The sequence below is a fragment of the Melospiza melodia genome, chromosome 9 (genome assembly GCF_035770615.1).
Source record: "Melospiza melodia melodia isolate bMelMel2 chromosome 9, bMelMel2.pri, whole genome shotgun sequence".
In the NCBI taxonomy this organism is placed as follows: domain Eukaryota; kingdom Metazoa; phylum Chordata; class Aves; order Passeriformes; family Passerellidae; genus Melospiza; species Melospiza melodia.
Genome location: NC_086202.1, coordinates 29,073,320 through 29,101,205, shown reverse-complemented (window position 1 = coordinate 29,101,205; position 27,886 = coordinate 29,073,320). Strand labels below are relative to the sequence as shown.

Sequence of the window (27,886 nt, the reverse complement as noted above, 5' to 3'; positions counted from 1 at the left end):
ATTAAACTCTACCTTATTTCTCTAGTCTTTTTCTTCAAGGGGACGGGTTTAGTTTTAATTGCACATGGCAATAGCCATCTTATGACTCTAGTTAGGATACATTTAATAATTTTTAAGGAAAAATTACTAATACATTAATAATTAAAAATTAATTATTTTTAAGGGAAAAAAATAGCATCTTCCATGGATTTCTTTCCTGTAGCTTTTCAGGAGGAAGCTGAGTGCTGTGTCAAGCTCCCCCAGCACAGGTGATTGAAGCACTGCAGTGCTTGCTGGTGCCTCTCCTGCAGCCCCCAGTGTGTGTGCTGCACTGCAAGGCATGCTGAACCTCCTGACCATGAGCTTTGGCATTCCTGGTGCACAGGGGCACAGTCTGGGGTGCTGGAGGTGTGCAGGAAGAGTTAAACCACAGTCAGTCCCTGGCTGGGCTTTGCAGGAGTGGAACAATGATGTATGGGGACTCTCAGAGTTAAGTCAATGACAGATTCTTCTAAAGACTTTCTTTTACTTTGTGCTCAATCTCTGTCTACAAAATTAATGTTACTTATGGAAATGGGTATGCTATGTGTGATTTTTACTTCTCTTTGAAAATGCTGTAGTATAAAACAGCTGCTTTAGTATTTTTTCCCTACTTACCAGAACAAGTACTCTGACAGGTCCACATGGCATAGCAGAGGGGCACCTGCTGTGTATTTACATTTATTTATCATCTTTTACTATGTGTAAAAATGCCATTTTACCTAGACCATATCATAAGCGCTTGAATGAGAACTGGGAAATTATTAGTGTGTTTTTTCATTCCCAAAAATAACTATCAAAGTACAGCTCCTACACATTAGCACTTGCATTTCTGCCTCAAGCAGCTCAGTGAACAGAATTATTAGTATAAACTTATGGTGGTTATTTAGCTGTACATCACTCTGTGCATTGAGAGGAGAGAAGAAAATCCTAATGCTTCATGTACCAGCACTGGGGTGAATTTTACCAGGCATGTGACTGTATAATCCCATGGCTCTAAGAGCAGATCAAGTCATCTAGGAAGTATTTGACATAGTTCTGCTTTTAGCTTTTGCATTTAGGGGAACACATATCAACAAGTAAAAATAAGACCTTATATTTGAAATCAGTGTTGAGGACCAGCTTCTCAACTGCTATAAATGTGATTTTATTATTATTATTACTATTATTTACCAGCAGAGAATCTACTCAAGCTTATGAAAGGTACTTAAAATTGACAGCCTGCAGAAGAAAACCACAGGCGCAATTTTGCACACACGTATCAAATCCAAAATGGAAAATCTGGAGATTAAGCATGCAGACCTCAAAAAAATCACTGCAAAACTGGCCACTGTGGACAATTGATAGCGATTTGAGAGACTGATTATGAGCCTGTTGTAGTTTAACTATATTGACTGGCACTCCTGTGGTAGTTGCTTTATTAAGCATTGTCATTTTGATCATTAATTTCAGCATGAAATGGTTTTTACAGAGGCTTTTGTGCATTAGCCTAAGTGATTCTTCACTAAAGAGAGAAATCAGTATGTCAGTACGGTACTGGACATCTTTGAAGTTTGCAAAATTTAACTGCCCAGATGTTTCATGAAAGGCTTTCAATTCAGATATTATTTTCAGCCTGGCTGCCTACCAGAAAATAAATACCCTTCAATTTTTCATGGAGCCAGGAGAGTCTGAGGCAGTTTTCCTGCTCTTCCCTGCCCCCTGCCTGGCTGCCGGTACCGAGGTGCCAGAGTGACACCGCGTGGCCAAGGGAGAGGCGACACAAACTTCAGGGATAACAAGAAAATGTAACTTTTACCCCAAACACACATCAGGACTTTACATATCTTGTTGCAGCTCTTCAGAAATAATCTTTGCTACAGTTCCATTGTTTTTATTTTCCTACATCTATATGTTAAGCCCCAAATACTAAGAAAGAAAATAAAATTTGTTTAATTACTGATTTAGGGGAAAGTACCAGATTTATACCATGAGATTTTAAATTTAAAAAAAAATACGCTTTTCTAAAGTCTTTTACATATTATTATAGTATTCATGATAGTTTCTCTGACAACTTTTAAGAAATACTTTTTTCCTTATAGAAACACAAAATAATTTAAGCTTTTTTATCCATCTGCCAATTTTATGTGTTCTACACTCTTTGGGTTCATCTTTTTATCCTTTTGCCTGTCACCAAAGGATGCTGAGTAGTTTTCCAGGAATTCAGTAGTCCCAGTACACCTCAGGAAGATTCTGAGCTGGGTGAGGTAATTAATAGCAGTTGTAATTCCTCATCCTCAGATGATAGTTTTAAAATAAAAAAAAAAAAGATCAAGAAAAATCTAAGAGAAGAGAGCCCCCTCTTTCTTGGAGCCAGTGAGTTAATGGATATTTCAGAAACATATCTGGATTGGGGGGAGAAAAATTGATATGTCTCAGGCACATTTGTAATACAAAATGTTATATATGCTCAGAGCATATCAAACACAGTTTGCTCAAATCAAACACAGTCCAGCAAACAGCTGTGAAATATTTACACTCCTGTCCACAGTTTACATGGCAGAGGGCTGAAGTGAAGCACAGAAAGTCAAGGACTGGCTTGCTCTGAGTGAGTTCTGAGATCACACAGGAAAGGCTGAGATCCTGTGGGGAGCTACCAAAGATGTCCCACCAGGAGGGACACCAAGAGTCCCAGTCCTTTCCCTGCCTAGTTTAACCAGTTAAATCCTGCCTGATCCCCTCAGGGGTCTGAGGAGTGCCAGGCCCAGCAGGGAGCTGCTCACAGCACATCCACTGAGGGGGAAAGGGCTGAGCTCTCCTGCCATCCCAGCATGCCTGCGACTGGGAGCATCTCAGAGCCCTGCTCTTGTGTGAAGGAGTCAGGATGGGACCCCCTCAGGTGTTAGATCATCCTCCTGGAATGCAAGACATGCAGAGCCAGCCCTTGGCTGGGCTGTGATGTTCTTCCTCTAACCACTGGCAAGGGGAATGGCCTTAAAAAAGTTCATCTGTGATGCCTCTTATGGTAATAGATGAGATGAGAGAGGAGAAAAATAGCACTAAAGGGTAAATGGAAATGGCCATGAGGACTGTTGAGGATAAAGGCACAAAATCTCTCCTTTTTTACACAAAAAACCCCACCTGCTTCTGAAAGACCAGCAATTGGCAGGAAAAGTGATGGGTAATGTGTCTTGTGCAAAGAAAAGCAGAAGATGGAGAGCAAATGAAAAGGAGGGAAGGTGTTTTAGCACTACTGGGTTAGCAGGGCCCATGGGCCTTGCTCAGCAAGTCCAAGCTGTCATGGAAAAATCACATTCCTCGGGCCCAAGGGTCCATGCTGGAAATTACCCAGATCCCTGGGTTTGGCTCTCAGTCAAACACTTGGCCTTGCATTTGGCCAGGTATTTTGTAAGTTGCATGCAGGCTTTTTTAATAATTCAATTGGTTGTCACTTAAAATAGTTGGGGAAAATATTTTTTTTAAAAGTCCCCTCCCAACAGTCTAATCTAAACCCTTCAGAGGTCAGTAGAAAAGTTTTCATTAAATTCAAGGAACTGAATATTACTATTGCTATAAAGCCACTAATTATTCCCCAGGGCATAATGCCTGTCACTTCAGCAATTTGGAGAGACCAGCTCTCACCGCCAATTCTTCCATTAAAGGCAGCCAGCCACCTGTACTGGAGATACATGTTTGAGATCACTCAATTAATCTGTTAGCAGCAGCATCAATAGCCTGCTATTGATTCAAACACAACAAGAATTTATTGAAATAGCCAGGCAGAAGTAAAATATGCCCAACAACAGAGGAGAACACCCAGTACCCTGCTGACATTTACACATGAGGAGACAATGCTTTATAGAGGAATATAGTGGAACAAAATCAAAAGCCATTACTTGGAATGAGCCATTGATGCAGCAGATGTAAAGCAGAGCAGCTGGTGGTCAAAGCAATGGGAAATTCTGAGATTGCTCCATAAATTGATGCAGCTTGTCAGAAATAAGGCAAGGAGCTTGGTGGAGAAGAAATAGTCAGGCTTAATGAAAGTAGGGCCTGTAGATCAGTGTTTCCTTATTCCCACTCAGTCTTTAGAAACCCAATATAAAATAAAATCAAACAGAGGCAGTGGTAGTGCTGTGCCTTTATGCAGGCCTGTGGGCACCAAGAAGGAAATAATGCTGGTCAAACCTGGCTGTTCAGAAGTAACCCAGATACCAACATGGGAACGCTGGGAAGTTCCCAGACATTTGCTGCTTTAAGGTAATTTTAAGTGTACCAAATGCAATTGGACTGAGTAGGTGTCTTTTTTCTGAGTCAGCAGGTGTATTACCCATGCCCTCTGGACCAATATAAAATTTACACCTACCCCACACTTCAGCCTGCTAGCACTCAGCAACTTAAAAAAACCCAACCCACTGCCAAAACCCATTTGATCCTGTGTAAAATCCTATTATTGTATACACAAAAGTTTTTCACCTACATTACTTTTTAATGGTATGAAGGACAAGCAAGTGAAGTCAAACACCAAGTTAAGTTTATCACTTTCAGCTGGGGTTTACTTGTGCTCTAGTAGAAAACAAGATACTGAGCAGCCATAGTACCAGAGGCAATATTGGTACATCACATTATAGAACTTCATTTTACAGCAGCTGTTACAGTGCCTGGATAAACAAGAAAGATTGCAGACTTGAAGTTATTGTTTGAAAAGCTCACTTTGGAAATTTCAGTACTTAAGTTGTTAGTTAAGATAGGCTAAAGCATTCCCTGTATCACATTAAGCTGAGACAGACACCAGTTACTTACAAAAAAATAAGGCTTTACCAGTACTGCCACAAAATATTTAGTTTGCCCTGCTGAAGTTTTTTTCCACACAGAGTCGGGTCTATCCCCTAGCTTCTGATTTTTAATGCAGTTACTGGCAGGTTCCCCTTTTTCTACACCAAGGTAACCAATTAGCAGCAACAATTACAAACCTCTTGGCCTCTAAAGCCTGTGTCAAGTTACTGCATGCAAATGGAGACAAATTAGGTCCCACTTTGTCTTGAAATTGCATCCTTTCACTGGTGTTAATAGAAAGGAACCAGCCATCACAATCTTCTCCCCCACTGCCTTCAATTAAGTAACTTACCTGTATGACTTCAAAACTCCCCTCCTCCTCAGTGCTCTGCTATCAAATGATCCCATTAAGCCAAGTTTCCAGTATTTCTGGAGATTAAGAAGCACTTTGCAGAGAACAGTGCTAACAGCCCAAGTGTATTTATCTCTCACCATGCTGCTTGTTTACAAAAGTTAGGTTAACACTTTCAGCTACTCATGGACACAACAAACGTGATGAACTGGATGGATGTCATCACCTCCACTGCTTTTAGTGTCCTGCAGCTGTAGGAGAGCTCCTACAAACCTCATTGCTTATAGAGTTCATATCAGAGCTTTCAGACACCTGATTTAGAAATGTAAATACTTTCAATACTATTGCCCACTGTGCTGCAAGCCTTGGCCCCAGCCAGCAAAGAAAGGAGCACAACAGTGCCTAAGATGTAAACCCCATCCCTCCTGATGTGTCTGAAGGCCAACAATGAAGGTAGGAATTGGAAACTAACACACAATCCAGTATTAGTACACACCTTTAAACTTTATTTGAACTTTTAACAATATTCTCACCTGTTCAATTAAATGCCAGGGAGCTTAAAAAAGCTTCTGCTTTAATTATGAAAAAGTCTGGAGCCATGTGGCATCTCAGTTTATGATTACAATTACTAGGAGTTCACAACAGCCAACATCTTGGTAAATTCTTGGGCCTCCAAGACAATAACAAAAACATAGAGCAAGGGAATTATCTCAAATAATGATTTGCAGCTGCCTTGAAAAACTCAATCAGTTTGGCCATCCACACTTTTTAAGTTGCTGTTCTTCAGCATATCTCAGTGTCCTTTGGCACATCAGTTGCCATGCTCAAGTAAAACTGTAACCGACACAACACTGAAACAACTCAAACTCGAAAATTTCCTATCATGTCAGGAACAACCATTTACAAGTTTGGGTTAGCACCTTTTTTAGCCAAGTGGTATCTTTCCAGTGCATTCCAAAGAAAACAAGTGTCCTTCTGCAGAGCAGCTGTGGCCTGGAAATAAGTTCAGTCCTTCACTGGGGTTAAAGCTTTATTTATAGAAAGGTGACTGCATTAATTGCAGCGATATTTGCATTGGATTTGAACTCAGCACTAACAGGTTAATATTTACATTTAGGTAACACTTAAACCAAAACAAACAGAATACAGCCAATCTTAAGAGCAGAAAGACAGACATACAAATGACAGACTGAAGAGTAAAAGTAATCACAGTTATTTCACTCTGGATGATTTAGTCTGAAGGCCTATTTCTTAATCAGATTAGCAGGAAGAGTGGATTTGTCCAAATCATCAAAATATGGATGGTTCAAGGCCATTTTGCCAGAAATCCTTTTTGCAGGATCATAAATTAACATTTTCTGGAAGAAAAAAAAAAAATCACATTTACTTCCTCATGAAATATGAGCTAAAATCATGTTAAATACATATAATAATAATAACAACAACAACAACTACTACAAAGACAGTTCCCCCTTTGTTCTGTGCTCTCCTAGTTGGAGAGGTTATTTCCCCTACAAGTCAGTAGCAGTGTGTAGTACCTCAGAAGATGAAGAATCCCCTGTTCAATAACCAAGTACCACATCCACAGAACTAAATCCAGAACCAGGCAACCAAGCAGCAATAATTGTCTCAGCTTCTTACTGAGGGAAATTAATAAGCTTTAGGCTGGTAAAGCCCTAAACGTTTACAAGGACAAGTGGTCAGACACTTGTTTGTTGCTGACATTGAGCAAAGTGATGTCAAATGGCTTCTGCTCAGGTTGGTGACTTTACAATTTAAAATAAGAGAATGCTCACTCAGTTTCAAAATCCAAATTGGAAAGTAAATGACTAACAGGTAGAACTGAAGAAAACAGTTAACACTTGAGTCTCTTTGCAATAAAATATTTCAGTTGAATACCTCAAAGGTGATGAGAGCAAAAAGAGGGGGTGTCACAGCCATTAAAATAACCCTCAGAAGTTTCTAAAACAGGAGGAAATTTGTTTTCCTAGCCATTAAAAACAAGTATCTGTAGCTTATATAAGGGGTCAAAACAGGAATGAAGCAGTTTTTTACTAGACCCAACATGAGCAAAGCCTTTTTATTTCTCCTTACTAAAGGACAGACAGACCATTTCAAATTCAAGTAATCAGAATTCCACCAGCTGCCTCTCCCCTGTCTGCACAACAAATTTGTTTTCCAGAACAAAACTTAACCGGTCTTACTCTGCCCAGTATTCAGTCTTGACATTTAATTATCTTTACACTTCATTCTACAGGGAGTCTTCCAGGTTGATTTAAACCACTGAATTTGCATTTATATTCTCTGAACTTCTGCCAAATACAATGCTGCCTCTAGATTTAACCTTGCATGCCCAATTTTACTTTGTGGCAGGTTACCATTACCTATAGCTAGAACAGTGTCCTGTAGTTAATTCTGATATCAAAGTTTCTCTCAAAATTGACTCAAAGAGGGGAATTTCTCTGAAGAGATGCTGTGACACTGAGACTACAGCACCACAACTGATAGAGCAAGTGAAGGAAACCTCTCTGAGCAGTCTGGAACATTAGTTTTCCCTGGTACCTACTGTCCTGATAATTCAAAGTTTTTGAGGACAGCCATCAAGTGCTTTGAAATGCTGGCCATAGAAGTCATTTAGCTTATGAAGGTCTTAAACTCACAACCTCACTCATGCAATCTGAATTACACATGTTTGTGTTAAGACATTGTCAAAGACAGCTCCTTTACATACATCTGCAATAGTCTATTGAAAAAAAATTAAACATTGAAACATTTTCATTGATAAATCTGAGCTTGTGCTCTAGAACAAACTATTTGGTTTTGTTGCCTTTAAAGTTATATTATGGGTTTAAAAGACTTTAAAGCGCCATATGAAACTTAAAGGTATTCCAGTCAGGAATACCACTGTCACCACACACTAATAGGAAACTAAAATGTGAACATTGATTAAGGCAGAACTGTACAAGACTTAGAGAATGTAATATGCTTTGAGAGTAGAATTATGTTAACACCATGAAGAACTAGTCCTCTTTTTTTTTTTGCCTTTATTAGTAGCAGCCCAGCCATTGGTTTCAGAGTGAAGCCCCACCTAAGCTCAGATGAGCCCTTGGCAGGTCCTTTTCATGCAGTTATTTCAACAAGATTCTCCTGCCTGTTCCTTTTATTTTAGTTTGTAAATACAGTCAGAAATAATTCTATTTCAAACTGATTTAATAAAGATGCTGTCAGGGGTTGTATCTCTTTAAGACAGCTGTGCTACAAGGTTCAGAGCTATCCAGGACCACTGCATGTTCAACAAATGCTCAGGCTGTCAGCGTGAACTGTCTTGGGCTGTCCCCCAAGAAAAACTGAGAAATTGTGATCATTTGAGCTTTTTGGGTAACACTGCTTCATTCAGAGCATTCTGCCATATTACCAAAATGGGTGATGAACTGCTCTGTGACTGCTCACAGCCATGAGCCAGGTACACAGCTACTGCTGTGCAAGGGGGTTCTGAAGTGTCAGCTTGCCTTGAGACACACAGAGCACCCAACCCACAGCCCCATCTGTAGGTCTGCACTGTACAAATGTAGCTTTAGAACAGCTAAGGTACATTATTATACCTCAGGACATGTAAGTACACCTAAGATGTGACCTAAATTAGCCCTCAGTGGCAGCACATGAGCTGGAGAGCACTAAATGGAAAAGACTGATGAAGAGCTTGCCAATTAAAAGCATGGTGTGGTGGTTTAACTGCCTGGCCACAGAACTAAAGGAAACCCACACAGACACAAAAGATACCAATTAAAAGTTAATACACCACAGGCAAAAATATTTAGCTCCAAATTTAAGGGCAATTGAGACAGACACTACAGACAGACTTCACCTAAGTTTCTTGTCTCAGCTAATCAATACATTCAGCTATTTCTATCCTTGTATTCAGTTAAAACCATCATGAAAGTTTAACCAAGATGAGCCCACCAAGCTTAATTCACACGCTACCACAAAACAAACAATTCCAACTGGTTCAGCAGTCACACAGCCACATCACAACTGGTGCTGGAAGAAAGGTGACAGCCACTTTATGGGCAGAAGCCTTCACTTAAACCTCTTTGTAAAGACTCATCCTCACTTTCAAGTTATACGTGGCTTATTATTATAAAAAAGCTGAGGCATAATTGCTTCAAGTGATAAACAGTCTGGTATCACTTGTGAAAGGAATTAATGTCACACAAGGTGTGAGTTGTACAAGAAGGAAGGCTGATACCACTGCTGATAGCTTGAAGATGTCCATATTTTCCTCCCAGCTATGACTGATAAGTACAGCTTTGTGTATTCTGGAGTATTTCAAACAGCCCACTCAGGTTTTAATCAGCACTTTAGGACAGACTACTTACAGCCAGCAGATCAAGTCCATCTTTATCCAAGTTTTTGACATGTGTTTCAAGACTGACAGGTTTCCATTTTGGGAATGTGTTTTTATAGTCTTGCAGGGATTCCACCTCAGGCCATACCTCGTTGTTGGGGGTCCCTAAAGCTCTGTGCAAGCATAAGCAAAACATTAAGCAATTTAGTCTGAAATCTATGTGCTATTACACTTTTAATTACACACAACTGTTGTGTGGTGCCACACAGGCAGCAAGCAAAGGGTCAGCCTTACATACCTGAAGATTCTGAAGATCTGGTCAATCTCTGAATCCCCATGGAAAAGTGGCTTTTTAGTTGCCAGCTCAGCAAATATGGTTCCTATGCTCCAGATATCTACAGGAGTAGAGTAACGAGCAGATCCCAGCAGCACTTCTGGAGATCTGTACCACAGTGTCACTACCTGTGGAACAAGGGAAGGTTAAGTTTGTGGAATCAGCTCCTTTAATTGACTGCAAGATCAATGGTTCATTTGTTATTAAGCAGCATGCAGTTTTTTGCCAAAAATAGCCAGTACTATAAGTTTTAGTGGAAGTGTAACAATAGTTTCAAACTTCATTTGTAGACAAACCAACTCCACTGCAGTAGCTTCTACTTCAAGAAAAGCAGCTGCCTGCACAACTTCCCTAAGAGCAGGAATCCTTTGGCACCCAGTCACAAAACCCCTCAAACCCAAGTGCTGTGCAAAGCAAAAATGCCTTTATTACACAGCAAGCAACAAGTTTGAGTCCATCTGACTCACTCTGAGTGGGATTTATAAAATGTTTTGGAACCTTAGCATGAAACCACAGTCAAAGAACTGGAAAATTGTTTTGGAAAACAAAACCTAACTTTTTTATAGTTTTGTTAGCTTATGGCTTGAAAAAACTGTTTCTTTTTAGCTGTTCCAGAATGAGTTCTTAGCAGAGAGCACATGCACACTATCCAAACCACCAGAGGTAGGTCCCAACTCACTTCATGGGTGTAGACCCGCACTGGGATTCCAAAGGCTCGGGCCAATCCAAAGTCTGCCAGTTTAATCACTCCCTTGTCATCTATCAGGAGGTTCTGAGGTTTCAAGTCTCTGTGCAGAACTCTTCTTGAGTGGCAGAAGACAATGCCTTGCAAAATTTGGTACAGATAACTCTAGAAAGGATGAGGTGGCAGGAAAGAAAGAAAGGAGTTACCTTTAGTACATGTCAGTGTCCTGCAACACAAAGGTGTTCCCTTCATTAGCTCTCCCCACAGCAGCAGGAAATGGAGATCCAAAGCATTGCAGATACTAAGTTAATATCAATCAAAAAGCTACACAAATTAAGATTAGTTTAAGGCAGTTTAATCTCAGTAATTAAAAGATTTTAAAGTGGCATTGGAAAGCAAAACTCACATTCCTCTTATTATCTACTGTTACTTATTTAACCTTTCATTTCCGCTCAAGGAGTTAATTATACTGAAAGTAAGAGCTGCTTATGGCTCAGTAGGTCATCATTAAATTCCCTCTTGGGTTAAGAAATTGCCCGCATTACCTTGACACGTGAACGCTCCAGATACTGGCCAGATGGAATACTATCCAAATATTTCTTGAGATCCATGGAAAGGAATTCAAAGACAAGGTACAGTCTCGAATCCTGCATGAGAACATCCTGAAGACTAAAAATTGAGTATACAATTACTTCCACTGCAAAATACATGAACTCCCATTTCCTTTCTCAACAGGGATACAAGCTATTTCCAGGTTTCTATTGTGGAAGTCTTAAAAGTCTTCAAACAACTGAGTTATACTGTCACCTGGATAATCAAGTATAGCTGAAATAGCATCAAACTAAGATAAAAGCCTATAAGCTTCCTCTTTAACTTATGTTCTCTCAAATCAGACACAGAAGTCTGAAGAAAAAATACTTTTGCCATTAAAAAACCCCACCTGTGGGTGTTGGTGCCTAGCTTCTCTTAGAGGCTGGCCTGTCACAGCAGAGCCTGAATTATTGGGAACTTAAGGGAATATTTAATAGGAATCCAACAGACACAACAGGATTTGCACACATTTTTAAGTATCCCCATCATCCTTATTGGAGTGGAAGGGTTCCTAAACCCAAACATGCACACATTGAGACACTACCTGGCTGGAACCTGGCCAGTTTTAAAGCACATTAAAAATCAAGTATTTTGCTGCATCAAAGAGCAAGCAAATATGCTGTGGGAAGACAAAGGCTGCAATCATTTTTACATGTCAGACAGTCACTGATGGAAGTTTCACCCATAGCTCAGGTGTGCCAGCTATGACAGCATCAAAACACATCTAAATTTCTGCTACAGAACAGCAGGGAGAACATCAGAACACTTAAGTCAAACAGTATTCCAAGGTGGTAAAAAAATGTGTGAGTCTGCCTTAAGTAAGAGCTACAGCCAGTTTTCATGAGGTATGCTGCCTCCATTCTCACAATAACCTCTCTGAAAAGAATTTACATAAATTTGTAAATTAACAAAAAGTAGTTAGAGTCCTAGAACAGAAAGAGGCAGCATGAGGAAGGCTTAATTAGAAAGCTGGCATAAATATGTAGTTTAAAATATTTGCTGCAAAGCAGATACTGTATTAAGCAGAGAGGTTCTCATCTCACTAGAGGAGTGGAAAAATAATTTATGATCTGATGGGAGCTAGTGCCCCTCCAAGAGTTTAGCTAAATAGCAGTATATGCATACCAGACTATATTGGGATGATTCAGCTCTTTTAATAAAGAAATTTCTCGGATAGCAGTGCTTGGAACACCTTCCTCCTCACTTTCTAGGCGTATTTTCTTCATTGCAACCACCTGGCCTGTGGTTTTGTGACGACCTTTATACACAACACCATAGGTACCTGAACAAAAAGACAGTGAAACAAATATAGAAGTACCAGCTTCAGGTACAAATAAGTTATTGCAAACTGGAGGTGCTAACATAGGTAAAATCCTTAAAAATGGAGTATTTATTTAGATTACAAAGTACTACTTAGCTGTAGAGTTAAACTGAGCAATATTTTTCTTTGTTTAAAGAAGGCCACCCATGAAGTGTAGCATGTAGTGTGTAGGACAGGTACTTAGAAGCCTAAGTGTGAAAGGTGAATATTTGGAAGATGTAGTTATACAATCAGGTACTATTCCAGTTTCAAGTTGATTAACTTTCAGGCAAGATCATTAGAAAGGATTATGATTTTGCCATTGATACATCATACTAAAATGCTAAAGGTTTAGCTGTACAGGGAAGTAGTGCTCCTTCTGCAGTCTGAGATCCAGCCATCCACGGGTGTGAGCTGTAGAAATACCTCTGGCTCAACACTCAGTGCAGGAGAGAGCCTAGTGCTGTGGGTCTCAGCAGAAGCTGAAACTGGAACCAAGAGTAAATCTCAAATCAATCCATCTTAATTATCAGTGCTCACAGAAGTAGAACCCTCAAACCAAGACATCATAAGCCTTCTCTTTTTACCTTTCTTGAAGCGTTAATCCCTCACATGAAGCCCAAACTAGTTTATTTCAGAAAGATTCAGGCACAAGGCTTTGGTTACAAAGCTTTGTTACAAGATCCAAGCACACCTTTTGCTATTGCCTCAGAGTGGGCAATCTCAGAGCAATGTACTTTAAAACTCTCAATTTATAAAAAACTGAATTCTACAGTGATCACAGACTGGATTTCCAATAACAGGAAGGTTGTGACCAGCACCTGCATTGAAGCCATCTTCTTAGTGCCTCAATGTGAGGCAATTGTTAAAAACTCACTTCTCCACGGAGCTTTGCTATCTTGCTTTCCTCTGACACCTGCCCTGCCTGTATATAATCAGAGCAGAACAATCCAGAAAACACTACTCCCTACCAGAGCTCCAAGCAAAATAACATTATACAACTTCAGGGGCAACTGGTAAGTTTATAGTCAGAGAAATGGGGGAGCTTCCTAAGCTGTAAGCTGCTTTCAGGACTCAGAACATATTTTTTCTTCCATTTGGAGAAATGTTACAGCATTAGCCATCAAAATGAAGGCAGACACTTTTCAACACTGGCCAGTTGTTTTTAAAAAGACCATGTCACTTTCAAAAAAAGGGGCAGGCTGAAAGTTTTTACAGATATACATAGCTACCACAGTAATTAAGCCACAGGCTTATTTAGCCACTTGGTGAATCTCAGCGTTTCCTGTAACAGGCAGAGTGCACAGATCTTCTGGGACACTTCATAGCTCAAACCGTGGAGCATTTCAAAGCTCACTGCTCCCCATACTTACCTTCCCCAATCTTCTCTATTTTCGTGTAATCGTCCATTGCTGCGGTTATCTCTGAAATGGACGGAAAAAAAGAAACAGAAAATGAGGGTGAACAGTTGCTGTCCTGAACACAGACAAGTCATTGAACCTGTGCCAAGTCTTTAGAAGCGAGTAGTGCCCCACGAAATTAAGATGTAATGTGAAACACTTACTGTTCTCATCTACAGGAACACTGAATATAGTTATTGCAAATTCCAGCTAGAAAAACTACACCCCAAGGTACGAAAAGGCAATAACTCCAAGCAGAAAAAAAAATTTTTAAAAATCTTCGGAGAAAACTTTTCCAGGGGACTGAAAAACGTGCACCCTACTCATAATTTTTACCTAACTACTCGCTTAAGAGGAACGAGCTAGAAACGGATAAAAAATTAGCTAGAAACGGACAGGAATGCTCCTATGCAAAACTGCGGAACCGGGTGTGAGCCACGCCAGGGGAGACGGGCCCAGGGTGTCACCGCACGGCGGGAGGCGACAGCCGGGACCGGCACTCCGCACCTCCCCCGCTGCTCCGGACCGGCACCAGCTCCGGCGGTGCACGGACACCGAGTCACCTCCGGCTCCGGGGGTCACGGACACCGAGTCACCTCCGGCTCCGGGGGTGCACGGACACCGAGTCACCTCCGGCTCCGGGGGGCCACGGACACCGAGTCACCTCCGGCTCCGGGGGTCACGGACACCGAGTCACCTCCGGCTCCGGGGGGTCACGGACACCGAGTCACCTCCGGCTCCGGGGGTCACGGACACCGAGTCACCTCCGGCTCCGGGGGTGCACGGACACCGAGTCACCTCCGGCTCCGGGGGGGGAGGAGGGGGTCACGGACACCGGGCAGAGCCCGGTTACCTCCGGCTCCGTGCGGCTGCTGGCTCCGGGCAGGCCGCGCTCGGTGCAGCCCAGCCCCCGTCGCGCTCCCGCCGCCCCGAGGCGCTCCCCCGCTCCCTGGCCGTCTCTGCGGGGCGTTCCCCGCCGCGCACCGGGCCGGGTCGGTCCGGGCGGCCGCGCTGTGCCCCGGGCTGGGGAGCGGGACCCCGCGCGGGCTCGGGAGCGCGCATCCCTCCGCCCCGGCCGCCCCCGGCCGCGCGCGCCAACGGCCCCGCCGCGCGCCCCTCACCTGCGGAGCCGCCGCGCGCGCGCGCCGCACGAGCCGCCGCCGCTCAGGCACGTCCGCAGCACCGCGCGGACCGGGGGCGGGGCCGCCGCGCATTCGAACCGGCCGCCTGCCGCGCTCCGCCAATGGCGCCGCGCCGGGCCCGTTCAAAGTGGCCAATCAGCGCGCTCCGCGCCAAAGCGAGGCCCAAAGGGCGGCTTTCGGCTCCGCCAGGGGGAAATAGAGAAATGCTGCGCGGGCGGGCGCGGCAAGCTTAAGGGTGCACCGGACGTCTCCTTGGTTTGCCGTCACCGCGAGCGGAGGCAGTCTGGCAGGGCGGGTGGGTCGTTCCGCGTAGCCCTCAGCCGGTGACACGGGGGCGCTGGGACGCGCCGCTGGGCGGACTGGGCACGATCCCAGAGGCACGGAACGGGTCAGGCTGCAAGGGACACCTGTGGGTCACCTGGTCCCACCTCTCTGCTCATGCAGAGCCGTTCCAGCGCACATGGCACAGGATCATGTCCAGACGGTTCTGGGATATCTCCAGCGAGTAAGAATCCACGTCCTCTGTGGGCAGTCTATCCCAGAGCTCGCTCACCTCACAGGTAGAGTTCTGCCTCGTAGAACTCCTGGGCATTCGTTCCTGCCAATTCCTCTGGTGCCATTGCTGGTCCCAGGGAGCAGCGCTTGGTCCCTGCTCTGAGCCCTCCCTGCAGTCAGGGACGGTGTCCCCTCTGAGGGACCCACAGGGACGATGTTCCCTCTAAGGGACACCCACAGGGACGGTGTCCCCTCTGAGGGACACACACGGGGACGGTGTCCCCTCTGAGGGACCCACAGGGACGGTGTCCCCTCTGAGGGACCCACGCGGGGACGGTGTTCCCTCTGAGGGACCCACAGAGGGACGGTGTTCCCTCTGAGAGACCCACAGGGACGGTGTTCCCTCTAAGGGACACCCACAGGGACGGTGTCCCCTCTGAGGGACACACACAGGGACCGTGTTCCCTCTGAGGGACCCACACAGGGACGGTGTCCCCTCTGAGAGACCCACAGGGACGATGTTCCCTCTAAGGGACACGCACAGGGACGGTGTTCCCTCTAAGGGACACACACAGGGACGGTGTTCCCTCTGAGGGACACACGCAGGGACGATGTTCCCTCTGAGGGACCCACAGGGACGGTGTTCCCTCTCAGCTGTCTCCAGGCTGAACAGTCCTAGCTCCTTCAGCCTTTCCTCCACAGAGAGATGCTCCAGTGCTTGATCAACTTTGTATCTCTTCATGGGACCTTGGGTACCACTGGGATAACCCTTTGGGCTGCTGGCATGGTCTGGAGAGTATAATCGTGTTTGGACCAGGCTGGGCGTTGGCTGCAGCGTCTTCTTTTAATCTAGTCCCTAAGATTTGGATGCTGCAGCTTCTGCTTTTAATCAAGTCTGTTAGATTTGGATGCCATGGCCAGGCAGAGCATAAATTCATTATTTCTGGCTGCATGGGCACTGATCTGGGCAGAGCTGCTATGGCCTTGGGAGCTGTTTTTAAGGCATATGCCTTAATGAGAGGTCATTGGGTAACTTAATTCCCCAGAAGCTGGGATGTGTGTCTGAAGGAAATTAAAGTTCTGCATGCCTCCTCCCAGATTAAGAAAGATTAGTTGCTGTGCTATCCCAGCTTCTGAAAGAAAGGTTGGGGATGAAATTAGAGAGGCACCTGTGGGCCCTGCTCAGCAAGCACTCTGCCAGCTGCAGCCATCCTCCACCGGTACCCAGGAAAGTGGTGCTACAGTACACCAGTTAACAAAAAAATACTGGGAAAATACTACTCCAAACAAATTTTGTTACTGAGAAACTGAAATGCTAAATAAATTAACCAAGTCATGTGTTTCTAGTTTTACAAGTCCTTCCCCTGCAGGACAGCTCCGCGGTGGATCTGTGGTGCTGCTGACCCACTCTAGCACCAATTGATCATCAGCACTGGCAGTCCTGGACCAACAGCTCCTGTGGAAACCTACAGAAACCTGCAGGGGTGAGACACAGGCACTGCTGATGTTACTGCCTTTTGTAATTACTTCACTGCACTGGTTTACAACATTCTTGAAGGATGGCTTTGCTGCTTGTCTGAAATGTAAGCAGGGCAGGGTGCTGCGAACAAAAACATGCGGCTTCTCCCTTAAAGCATTTCTTTGGGATGGTGATTCCAGGAGGCAGGGTAGTTTATGGTGCACTTCCTTCTCATCCCTGCCCCATGGCAAAGGCAGAGGCAGCCCGTCCAACTCCTCCCCCCGAGTGTGTTTCAGGGGTAAAGCCCCTCCACTTTCCCCTCCCTCCTGGGGAATTTTTGCAGCCTATGGTGGCGTGCTTGTGGGTTTCTGTTTACTTTGAATCCTGTATTATCACCACTTGCTGGGAATTTACCTGCCTAGAACAAGGCTTTTGTATATCTGGGAAATTCCATACGGGAATGTGACTTGTGCAATCTTGTGCAACTCATAGGAGAAGAGCCTGATGTGCTCTGCCCTGCACAGTGACAGAGAATTTCTACCTGGGGGAGTTGTTTTCTATTACCAGCAATGTTGTTTCCTATTGCCAGGGCTGGAGCTACTGCTGCTGGACCAGACCCTGCCTAGGGACCTTAGGTAGGCTGCCAAAGTCCAACTTTCCCTTTAGAGGAAAAGAAAACATTTCTTGCAAGTCCCAGACATATGGTAACCCTAGTTAATTTACAGACGTTGGTGGTGGTATCATAATCATTCAGTACCATAAATTGTTCTAAGTTATATTGAAATATATAGAGATTATCCCTCTCCTTTCTGACTGGATAGTGCTTATCTGGGTTGATCATTGCTTTGGACATGGCAGGAGATAATGATGCTGCTTGAGACAAGCCATTCAAGTACATTTGCAGTGACTTCTGAGTTTGAAGGGATTGACTGTTCTGCTTGAGGGAACAGCAGCAGTGAGCCCACTGACAACTGAGTCACAGATGGGTGCATGTGGGAATCCCCAGGACTGCTGCTCCCTTTTAGAGCAAAACACGGGGAAATGCAGAACTGAGGGAAAACTCCAAGGCAAACAGCAAAGGAATCTCGACAACACAATGTTAATTGCATTTTATTTATACAAATGACCAAGGGGCACATCTATTAAAACCTCTTTGGCATCCCAGACTTGCCTTTGCCTGACCTGCAGCGCTGTTTGTGCAAGGCACACGGGATCAGACGACAATGCCGAGCTGGGATTATGGCATTACAGCTGTATTCATGGCTGGGAACCCAGTGTAATGCTCTGAACAACTCCTTTTCTGCTGACTACAGGGCAGCTGCAAAAGTCAATATCCTCTTGTCTTTCATATATTAATCATATTCTCCTCAGCAATAACTTCACTGTAAGGAAGAGAAAAAGTGTGTTCTGTCTTTTACATAATGATGGGACTGAAAAGGTCAACTGGTTGGTGAATACTAATGAGAGTGTCTAAAATAGGTTGTGTTCACTGTGCTCAAAAGCAGATAAGTACAAACATTGATGGCTCCTTTTAACATTTATTTAAACTCAAAGATTATTTTGTTAAGATGAAAAATGCAGAAGTACAGTAGGAGAGATGTACTTCCACTTAGGAATGCAAGGTAATATTAGAGGGATAGTATCTCTGATGTATATCTCAGATGATACATGTAACCTGTTAAATCTCTTGTTATGCAGGACAGTTCCCACTATCATGAAACATGGACAACTTCTCTGCTGCTCTCCTGCTGCATTAGCATTTTGATAGGATGCCAGAAAACAAAAAGCTCCTGAGAACTGTTTAAAAATAAAACAAAAGGATGGAAGCTGCTTAGAAAAAAATAATTAAAATGTCAGTGTCTCCTTACAGCATTAATATAAATATTTTAAATGCACTTAAAGTACTTGAATTTAGGTTAAAATTATTTTAAAGTTTTTATTTTTGTAACATGCACTAAATCACTTTACCTGAAAATCTCAAATATTTATATGATTGCAATAACAAAAATATCATAAACCATCTGTTCATTTCAAATAAAGGGATATTGTAAATAGAAGAACTGCTTATTCATGGTCACTGGTTTTTCATGGGTTGGTACCTTCTTGGAGGAAAACTCAGCTGAAAATCAGGGAAAGTTTTACAGTGAACATGGCAGCACACAAAATCTTCCCCCAGCTCTGCTTTGCCAAACTCCTTTCCCACAACAGGGAATGCTCCACTGTCACTGTGGATCTTCATCATGGGACACACAGCTGGTTTCATAAAAACCTTTAGAGAAATGCCTACAGATATCCAGCCTGGATTTTATTTTAGTAACTGTAATTAAATGAGAAAGGTGATCAGCATACATGTATCATAGCTGGGGGAAAAAAACCAAACAAACAGTGGTTTTTGTTTCTTTGGAGCATCTGGGCAAACAGCCAGGCTCCACCAAAGTCTTTGGCAAAACTCCCATTAACTTCACTCTTGACTCCAGGTCAGGTGGCTGGTTCCTGATTTTAGTTCTTGCATTTTACTTAGCTTACAATTCAAGAAATAAAATGGTGGAACCCAATAAGCTGCATTTAAACTTCTGTTTGGGTGCGTGAGAGCAGGGGAGGTGCAGTCGAGGCCCCACTTGGAGCTCCCTCAGCCTGGATGTGCAGGCAAGCAGTGCTGCTGGCTAGAAGGGGCTGGTTTGGAGGTGGGTGTGGAGGGCTGGATACAGCACATCCCTGCAGGGCACAAGGCACAAACCCAGCCCTGGATACAGCACATCCCTGCAGGACACAGGGCACAAACCCAGCCCTGGGTACAGCACATCCCTGCAGGGCACAGGGCACAAACCCAGCCCTGGGTACAGCACATCCCTGCAGGACACAGGGCACAAACCCAGCCCTGGATACAGCACATCCCTGCAGGACACAGGGCACAAACCCAGCCCTGGGTACAGCACATCCCTGCAGGGAACAGGGCTCAAACCCAGCCCTGGGTACAGCACATCCCTGCAGGACACAAGGCACAAACCCAGCCCTGGGTACAGCACATCCCTGCAGGGAACAGGGCTCAAACCCAGCCCTGGGTACAGCACATCCCTGCAGGACACAAGGCACAAACCCAGCCCTGGGTAAAGCACATCCCTGCAGGGAACAGGGCACAAACCCAGCCCTGGGTACAGCACATCCCTGCAGGGCACAGGGCACAAACCCAGCCCTGGATACAGCACATCCCTGCAGGGAAGAGGGCACAAACCCAGCCCTGGGTACAGCACATCCCTGCAGGGAACAGGGCACAAACCCAGCCCTGGGTACAGCACATCCCTGCAGGGAACAGGGCTCAAACCCAGCCCTGGGTACAGCACATCCCTGCAGGGCACAGGGCACAAACCCAGCCCTGGATACAGCACATCCCTGCAGGACACAAGGCACAAACCCAGCCCTGGGTACAGCACATCCCTGCAGGACACAAGGCACAAACCCAGCCCTGGGTACAGCACATCCCTGCAGGGCACAGGGCACAAACCCAGCCCTGGGTACAGCACATCCCTGCAGGGAACAGGGCACAAACCCCATTCCCCGAGGCTGTGCACAAACCTTAGGCCCTGTCTTTGGCAGCAGTGTAACTCAATCAGCAGGGTAACTCAATTCCTCACTTGGAGAGGGTTGCATTAAAAATCTCTCTCCTGTAATGGCTGTTTCATTTCAACACGTAATACTCCTTTTATCCAACTTACCTCAGATTTTAGCTGTTTATCCTTTTTCATCTTACAACAACCACCCACTACTGTGCTCGATCAGATCAAATGCACAGCAACAGCACATTTAAATTCCAAACCTCTGTCAGGGAAGCCTGACCTGAAACCTCTCCTGAAGTAAGGGAAGTCAACTTTTCTTTCCCTCCAGGTATCATTCCTGCTGCCAAAAAAAAAAAGCTGTACTCTTCCAGGTGGGAGTGTAGATGAGACAAGTGAGGTTTATAAGCCTGTGGAAATACAATATGGATTTACATGTACGCATCACACTTAACTTTGTTTAAATATTCCTCCTCCTAGCAATTGTAAGAGTATCTCAAAAACTGCTTTTCATTTCAAGGAAACCTTTTCTTTTTTTTTTCCCCTAAGGATGATATTTTCTTTCTCAATCTGCAAATCCCACTTAAGTGTCTCTAGCTGTCCTTCCCAAGGAGCCAAGGAAGATGGTGTGCAGTGATGGTGTGGTCCATGAGCTGCACAAAAACCATGTGTGACCCAGGCACAGAACTGCTGATTGCCACTGCCCATCAGTGGACGTGACCAGCCTTGCATCACACTTGCTTTTAGCCAACAGGGAGCTTGTGATCCTTTTCCCCCAATCTCCTCTGGCTCTCAGTTCTCCAAGTGGGCTGAGGAAATGAGTCACATCCAAAACAAGAGGGATAAAAACATTCTGGGGAATTACCATCTCCATCTCCACAAGAAATTGGCTTGTGAGACACAGCCAAAGTCTTCGGTTAAATATTTTTATTTGGCTCTGTATACAAAGAAAAAAGTTTACAGGAGAGAGGGAGTGACAAGCAATTAGTTACACAGTATCCAAAGATGTATAAACACCTCTAGTCAGTTTATGCAGCTGGGTACGTGTTTCATAAATTGCACCTACAGCACTAAGGCCCTCAGTAGGACAACTAACTGGATTCAGCTGTTATCACCAATATTTCTAGGTAAATTAGTGCTTAATAGCATTTGTTATGTTTCACCATTACAAATGGTTTCTAATTAAAACCGAAAAAGGGGTTGATGCACCAGGACAGCCTTGTGAGAAGTAACAATAGGGCAAAATAATTTAAGTCAAAACTAAAGTAATCTTAATTGCTTTTACAATACTCTCAAAATTTTGTGCTGTGATAAAACACGTTTTAATGAGATGGATTAAAACATTTTTTAAACTGAGAAAAAGCACAAGCAGAACTAACTGCTTGTTTGATCACCGCGGGGTCTCACCTGTGAGGTTTGCAGAGCCCTCATCTTGGCCCGGGCGAGGGAGGAACACCGGGACTGACTCCCGAGGCTGGAGCGCGTTGTGCGGGAGCATCAGCTACTCGCCATCCGCAGGTGCAGCTCCCCGTGGCCATCCTCCCCGCCGCTCGTGTGCGGGCGGTTTCGCATTTGCATTGCGGCGAGCGCAGCACACCTGTGGCACTGCCGCTGGGACGGGGCTCATCAGCGCCCGGCGCGAGGATCTGGCTGGCTCTGGAGTTTTGTTTAACAAACTTCAGCTGAGCGCTCCCCTGCACCCCTCACGCAGCGGGGGCTCCGCGGGCAGAGCAGGGCGCCGTGTCCAGGTGAGCCGCGGGGGCTGCGGGAGCTCCCCAGCCTCCGGAGCAGCCGGCAGCGGCCGCTCTCCCGCTTTTCCAGCGGGGCGGACTTCGGGGCGCTGCCCCCGCCCTGTGGCACCTCCGGCGCGGCCGGCCCAGGCACGGGGCGGGCCGGGGCGGCGGCGGTGCGGGTCCCGGAGCCAGCGCGGGTCCCGGAGCCAGCGCGCCCGCCCCCGTGCCCTGCCCGCCGCGGGAGGAGAGCGCGGCGGGCCCGGCCCCACCTGCGGGGGCGGCGGCGCGGGCAGGGCGGCCCGGCGCTGGGGTGAGCCCGGGACGGCAGGGCGAGGTGAGGAGCGCTGCAACATGGCCTCCTCCTCCTCCTCCTCCTGCTCCTTCCCCTCGCGTTCGGCGGCACGGGGCGGCGGGGACCAGGTGAGCGCGCAGCCCTCGGGCGGGGAGAGGCGGGCGCGGGACCGGCGGCTCTTTCTGCTTTTCCTTCTTTTCCCTCCCTCCTTCTCCTCCTCCTCCCTTCTCTCGTGGGCGCTCCGGGTCAGCGCGGGGCGAGCGGCGGTCGGGCAGGGGAGCGGCTGTGCCGCCCGCCCAGGTGCGAGGCTGCAGCGGGGAGCGCCCGACCCGGCCCCGCCGGGAGGCCCGCACGGCTCTGCCCCGCCGGGGCCAGCGGTGGCCAAACGCCTCCCAAAACAACGCGCGACCCCCCGCGTTAATGCCCCGCTCTGCTGGGAATGCGGCGTTTTGGGGCGCAGGTGTGTTGCGTGTCTGCCTTGCCTGTGTTTCACACCTCTGTGGTGAGGCAGCGATGTGCTTGCGGGACGGGGGCTGAAAAGCCCCCCAGGTAAGGGCCGGAGGCTCCCGCATCCCTGCCTGGCCTGGCTCCCGGCTGCCGTCCCGGTGTGCGGGTCGCTGTGGGGCCGGCGAGGGCCGGCTCGCATGCCATGGCCCGGGGGCTGCGCAGGGACACCCAGCGCAAGCCATCCTGCTGCGGGGCAGGTGGAGAGAAGGTGCTGGTGAAGGCTTCCCTTCACCGTGGCCACAGCGGCCATAGGAATTGTTTTTCTCCCTCTTCCCTCCTCCGCAGCGGTCGGAGCGGGCCCGCAGGGTCAGGTGAAGGAGCTTTGCTGCTGTGCGTGTCTGCCCCAGGTATTTGATGGGGTCACTCTCTGTTCAGTGCTCTCACCAATGCTGCCTTGTGTGGTGAGTGAGTGCACTGGTCCCACGTTCTTCCCACTGAACACAAATGGCTTAATCCATTTTAGCTGTGAAGATTTGTGTTCTCAGGGCATAGAAAGAGTATATTTTGGCTTATTACTGGCAAAATGACACTTCTTCCTAGAAGTAAGTTTAGAGAAAAGGGATTGGGAAAGTATGATAACTGAATTATCTCTCGCCCACCCCCTGCTTTTTTTTTTTTTTTTTTTTTTTTGGGCTACATGCCCAGAACTCCTGAAACTAAAACTGAAAACTTTCAAGATTGAAGGTATAATTAATCAAGGCTGAATAAGCTTTATTCTTTGTGGTTTGGTGTTTTTTTTTTTTTCTTTCTTCCCTGAAGAAGTTGGTATCTTTTAAATCATTAACTTTCCTGCTTTTAACACCACTTTTGCTACTGCTTGAAACACTTAACTGGACACAGAAGATGGAATATTATCTGTTTTACTGTAGATTGTTATGGTTTCTCATGTTTCTCCCTCAAATCTGTGTGGTGTTCATGCTTTGAAACGGAATGTAAATTAACACCCCAGGAGGACTGATCAGCTGGAAATAAGTCACTGCTCTGGCAGTCAGGCTCTCTAAGTTCTGGTTGGGCAAGATGCTGTTCCCCCTGCCCAGCACCTCTCTCTTCTTTTTGTGGGCCCTGTGTTTTGAGTTCTCTGAACAAGAGGACAGTGCTTCTTACTGTGCTGTCAGAGCTCCAGGCATTTCTGCCTCTCTTTCATCAATTGTCTCAAGGATAAAGAAAGAAAATAAAACCTTGTGTGTTCACCAAGCAGGTAGCTTAAAAACTTACTCACTGAAAGGTTTGTAACCTAGGCTGGGCTGCAAGTGCTGAGTTCCTTAAGAAGGTGGTGACTGTTCTCCGTCTCTAAATTGTGTGTGTTACAATTTTGGGCTTGGAATAACCTCAGGGTCAGTAGAGACTCAGCTTTGTCCTCTGACCCTTCAGTCCATCAGGGACAGCAAATTTCCCTCTGGTTTGAGAAGACTCTTAGGTCAGGCTCCAAACTTTGAGGGTTCTGTTTGTGTGGTGGGTATTTGAGATGCTCAGGTCTTGAGACACTGCCAGGGCTCCGTGTTGGAGATGGGGACATGCTTTGACACGGTCAGTGTTTGTTAGTGAGTTCCTTACAGAAATATTTCTGCCACCAATAATCTCTCTCTTCTGTGGGAATTGACTAGTGCATGATTTTTGTTCCAAATGATACTGTACTATCATGTGCTGTTGCTCTGTTGATGCCTACCAGAGGATGAGGTTGGGGATTTCCATTATTGAAAACCTGCCACCTCTCCCATCTTTTCTAGATCCTAATTTATTGCTCATGTTCTTTTTGGAGATAATGAGATATGTCTGTTATAACGCACTGATTTACAAAATTATGTGAATAATTGTGTGTGGCCAAACAGTTTCCTTTCTAAAATAAAAAGCCAGTTACAGTTTTCCCTAAGACAATTTCCAGGCTTTGCAGAGCTAAAACTGTTAATGGCATAAAAAAATAATTTGTTATTCAAGGCTGTTTATAGTCCTGCGTTACTTTGTAGTTGATTATTTAGATGGCTGTTTGGTGTTTATTTCACTTCAGTGTTCTCTAAAATGTCTTGTTCAGAAGCTTGTGTTTCTAAAACGTGACAGGAAGACTAGAATGTATTTTGTTGTTGGAGTTAGTTTTGTTAGTTTCTTGTTTTAGTTCTTTTGTTTTGACAGCTCTTGGCCTCAGCCCCGTGGGCACTCCTCAAGTCAATGCCTAGAAGTTAATTATGCTTGTAGGTCACCTAGAGTGCTGTGCTTTGTTCCAAGGTGTTTCTATTTGGTATATTTAAGGTGCTGAAAATTTGGGGATTGTCTAGGGCTTGAAAGAGATCTTTGAACTTCACCAGTGAAAAACTTTTATAGTTTTTGCCACTTAGCTTAAAACTGGGGTGTTTGTGTGAAGAGAGGAGACAGTGGTCAAGTTGTTGGGCAAGGGGAGGAAAAACCCCAAATGCAGTTCAAATATGATAGCCTTGTTGTTATCACATAAACGATAGCAATAAAAATAAATAATTTACTGCTAAAGTGGAAAGTTTATTTCACAGAGTAAGCTTTTAAGTGTGGTCTGTGAGACTGCAAGTCCAATCATAGCTGCCCTGAAAAGCAATAATACATGCAAATGTTATTCAGTCATTGAAAACTCTGGGGGAAATGGCAGTTTAGCAGTAAAAAAAAAAAAAAACCAAAAAAAAACCCCAACTAAACAATCCTCCCAAACCCGTCCCTTTGTAGCATACAGATCAGACCACATGAGCCTCAGTTCCAGACAGTTGTTCAATACAGGCAAATTCCTGTTCTTGCGGTTTGCTCTGGTTTTATTCTACATTTTATCAGCTTATTTGTTGATTTTTTTTTTTCCTCCACTCCAAACTCTCGGAGTTCTGTTCTTACATACTCTGTTTGTCAAAATTCAGTGCTCTTGACACCATGTAAAAACTATTGACATACTAATCCAGTCGATGATTACCTGTTAAAAGTTATTTTTGCCACTCTCTGTTGTCTGGAGTGGGAATATTTCCCATATACATTAGGGTTTGTGATAAGTTGTTGACAATGGTACTTGTGCTCTGCTGGCATGGCTCTTGGTATGACAAAATAAGACCTGGCATGTTGCATTAATTCGGAGAAAAGCATGGTTTTGCAATCTTTAATCAGGCAAAGTTTCATTAGCTCTGTGAGGGAGTTTTACTCGTGGCCTAAGGAAGATTTATTTTTTTTTAACAGCTGGTGGCACTTGTTAGCTTTTTCCAGAGGCATGATGTGATGAGGAATTAGAGGCATGAGGGTAATATTTTCTATTTCTGTGGGTTTTGTGCTTGACTTCTGATATGAAGCGTTAAATAGCTATTTGTGATGCTGACATGCCTAAGAAGGAGAGTTTTGAAGTTTGAATTTTCCGAAACAAATCCTTCAAAATAGTTTAAAGCATATTTTTTTCTTTAATTTGGTAAAGCTAGTTCAAATTCCATTATTTTCTTCTCTGAAAAATTTTTGTAATTGGACAAAAATGTGAAAGGAAATGTTGTTTTTTTTTTTTTTTTAGGTTAGGGAGGAGGGGGAAAAGTAGCAGGAACTGTTGCTCTCATATTCTGTGGTTACTAAGTGCCAGAACTTTGCTACTCTTTTGATGAGTTGCATGTGCTGCCTGCTGTGGTTGCTTCTGGTCACTTTTGCCCTCTCAGCTGTTGAATTACATCAGAGTGCACATAAAACACACAGAAAATAATATTGCTTGCACTGTGTGTGTCTGCTGCCCTTGCCATGGGGATGCTTGACAGGCTGTGTAACCCTGAGGAGGATGAAGAGGAGGATGAAGCAAAGAAGATTGCTTCAATAAAGTATTTATTAGTGTGATTGTGACATTGTGAGAAGCCTGGCTCTGTTTGTGTCAGTCATTGTTCCTGTGATGGTTGTGCACTCCTAGAGTCTTGCCCAGCTTTAGTGTCCTCCTCTTGGGCAGAACCCACCCTGTTTAGTCTTGGAGCAGTGGCTGTTCTTTCTTCTCTACTCCCCTGGGATATCCCACAAAAATGAATCTACTATTAGCTGCTTGTTTTTACAGTAATTTCTTCTCTTGAATGCGTTTAAAGCTTCAGTTCCCACCGACTCTTTGGAGAGGAAAGGGCACCATACTTCAGTCACTCTTTAAAATTCCAGGAAGTTGTTTTCCTCCAAGGGCATTCTGAGCTTGGTGCCCTTCAGAGGAGAAATTCTTCAAACTTTCCATATAATATCTGGGGTATGCATCGTGCCTTTATCAGGAGGCCTTATTGATCCTATCTGATCATGACTTGGAAAAAGCTGTGAGCTAATGAAAGGAGTCCTGCATGGCAAAACCACGAGTGTTTCCTTTTGCCCTGTGTTCCCCTGCTGAAGCAAGGCCTGGCTGAGCTGCTGCGCTGACCTGCTGTTATTGCTGAAAGCAGGCTGTGATGACAGCTCCTTTTAATAGCAGAATCTGAAGTAACATTCTGCAATGACAGAGGAGCTGATGGCATGTGAATGTTGTAGGAGAGCTGGTTTCTTACCAGAGACTTCATGGAGGCTGGCTTTTTTAGGTTTTAAAACCTCAATGGTATTTTCCATCTGTTTTGGAAAATACTTTTAAAGGAATTTTAATAAAGGTAATTTTCAGATGACATGCGCACAACAGGTGGGAGCTAGTTTTTATGATCTTTGCATGCTGTTGTTCCTAGTACCATAATTTAAGCATATGTGCCTTTTAAAGAAAAGAATATGGAATTTCTAGCTTCCATGACAATTAGTTTGCTCTATTAAAAGCAGAAATTAACAAGATTATGAATGACCACACCCTGGCCTCATAACCAGCAGGAGTTCCTCTGCTTTTATTTCTGTGGGTTCACAATTCCTGCCTGTTCCTGTATGGAGAGTGCTGATGATGTAGTTTGTGAGGAATTCCTTAGCACTAGGAAGATGTTCAAGCAGCTGTCTCTGTTTTTCTTCTGAATTTAAA

The 27,886-nt window shown here is 44.9% G+C and overlaps 2 protein-coding genes across 2 annotated transcripts in view; one reads left to right on the top strand and one right to left on the bottom strand.

Moving 5' to 3' along the window:
• Positions 1-5,605: 5,605 nt before the first annotated feature.
• Positions 5,606-21,971, bottom strand: CDK1 (cyclin dependent kinase 1). The gene is made up of 9 exons (XM_063164035.1): positions 21,835-21,971; positions 20,711-20,837; positions 13,754-13,804; positions 12,206-12,362; positions 11,035-11,158; positions 10,484-10,654; positions 9,769-9,932; positions 9,502-9,643; positions 5,606-6,483 (listed from the first exon to the last, which is right to left on the bottom strand). The coding sequence occupies exons 1-9, from the start codon at positions 21,856-21,858 to the stop codon at positions 6,370-6,372; spliced, it is 1,074 nt and encodes a 357-aa protein (XP_063020105.1). The 5' UTR covers positions 21,859-21,971; the 3' UTR covers positions 5,606-6,369.
• A 482-nt stretch (positions 21,972-22,453) lies between these two features.
• ANK3 (ankyrin 3) overlaps positions 22,454-27,886 on the top strand; it is a 335,607-nt gene continuing 330,174 nt past the window's right edge. Inside the window, exon 1 of the mRNA XM_063164024.1 lies at positions 22,454-22,580. Within this exon, the coding sequence (XP_063020094.1) occupies positions 22,512-22,580 (69 nt within the window). The 5' untranslated portion in view covers positions 22,454-22,511. The remainder of the gene's footprint in view (positions 22,581-27,886) is intronic.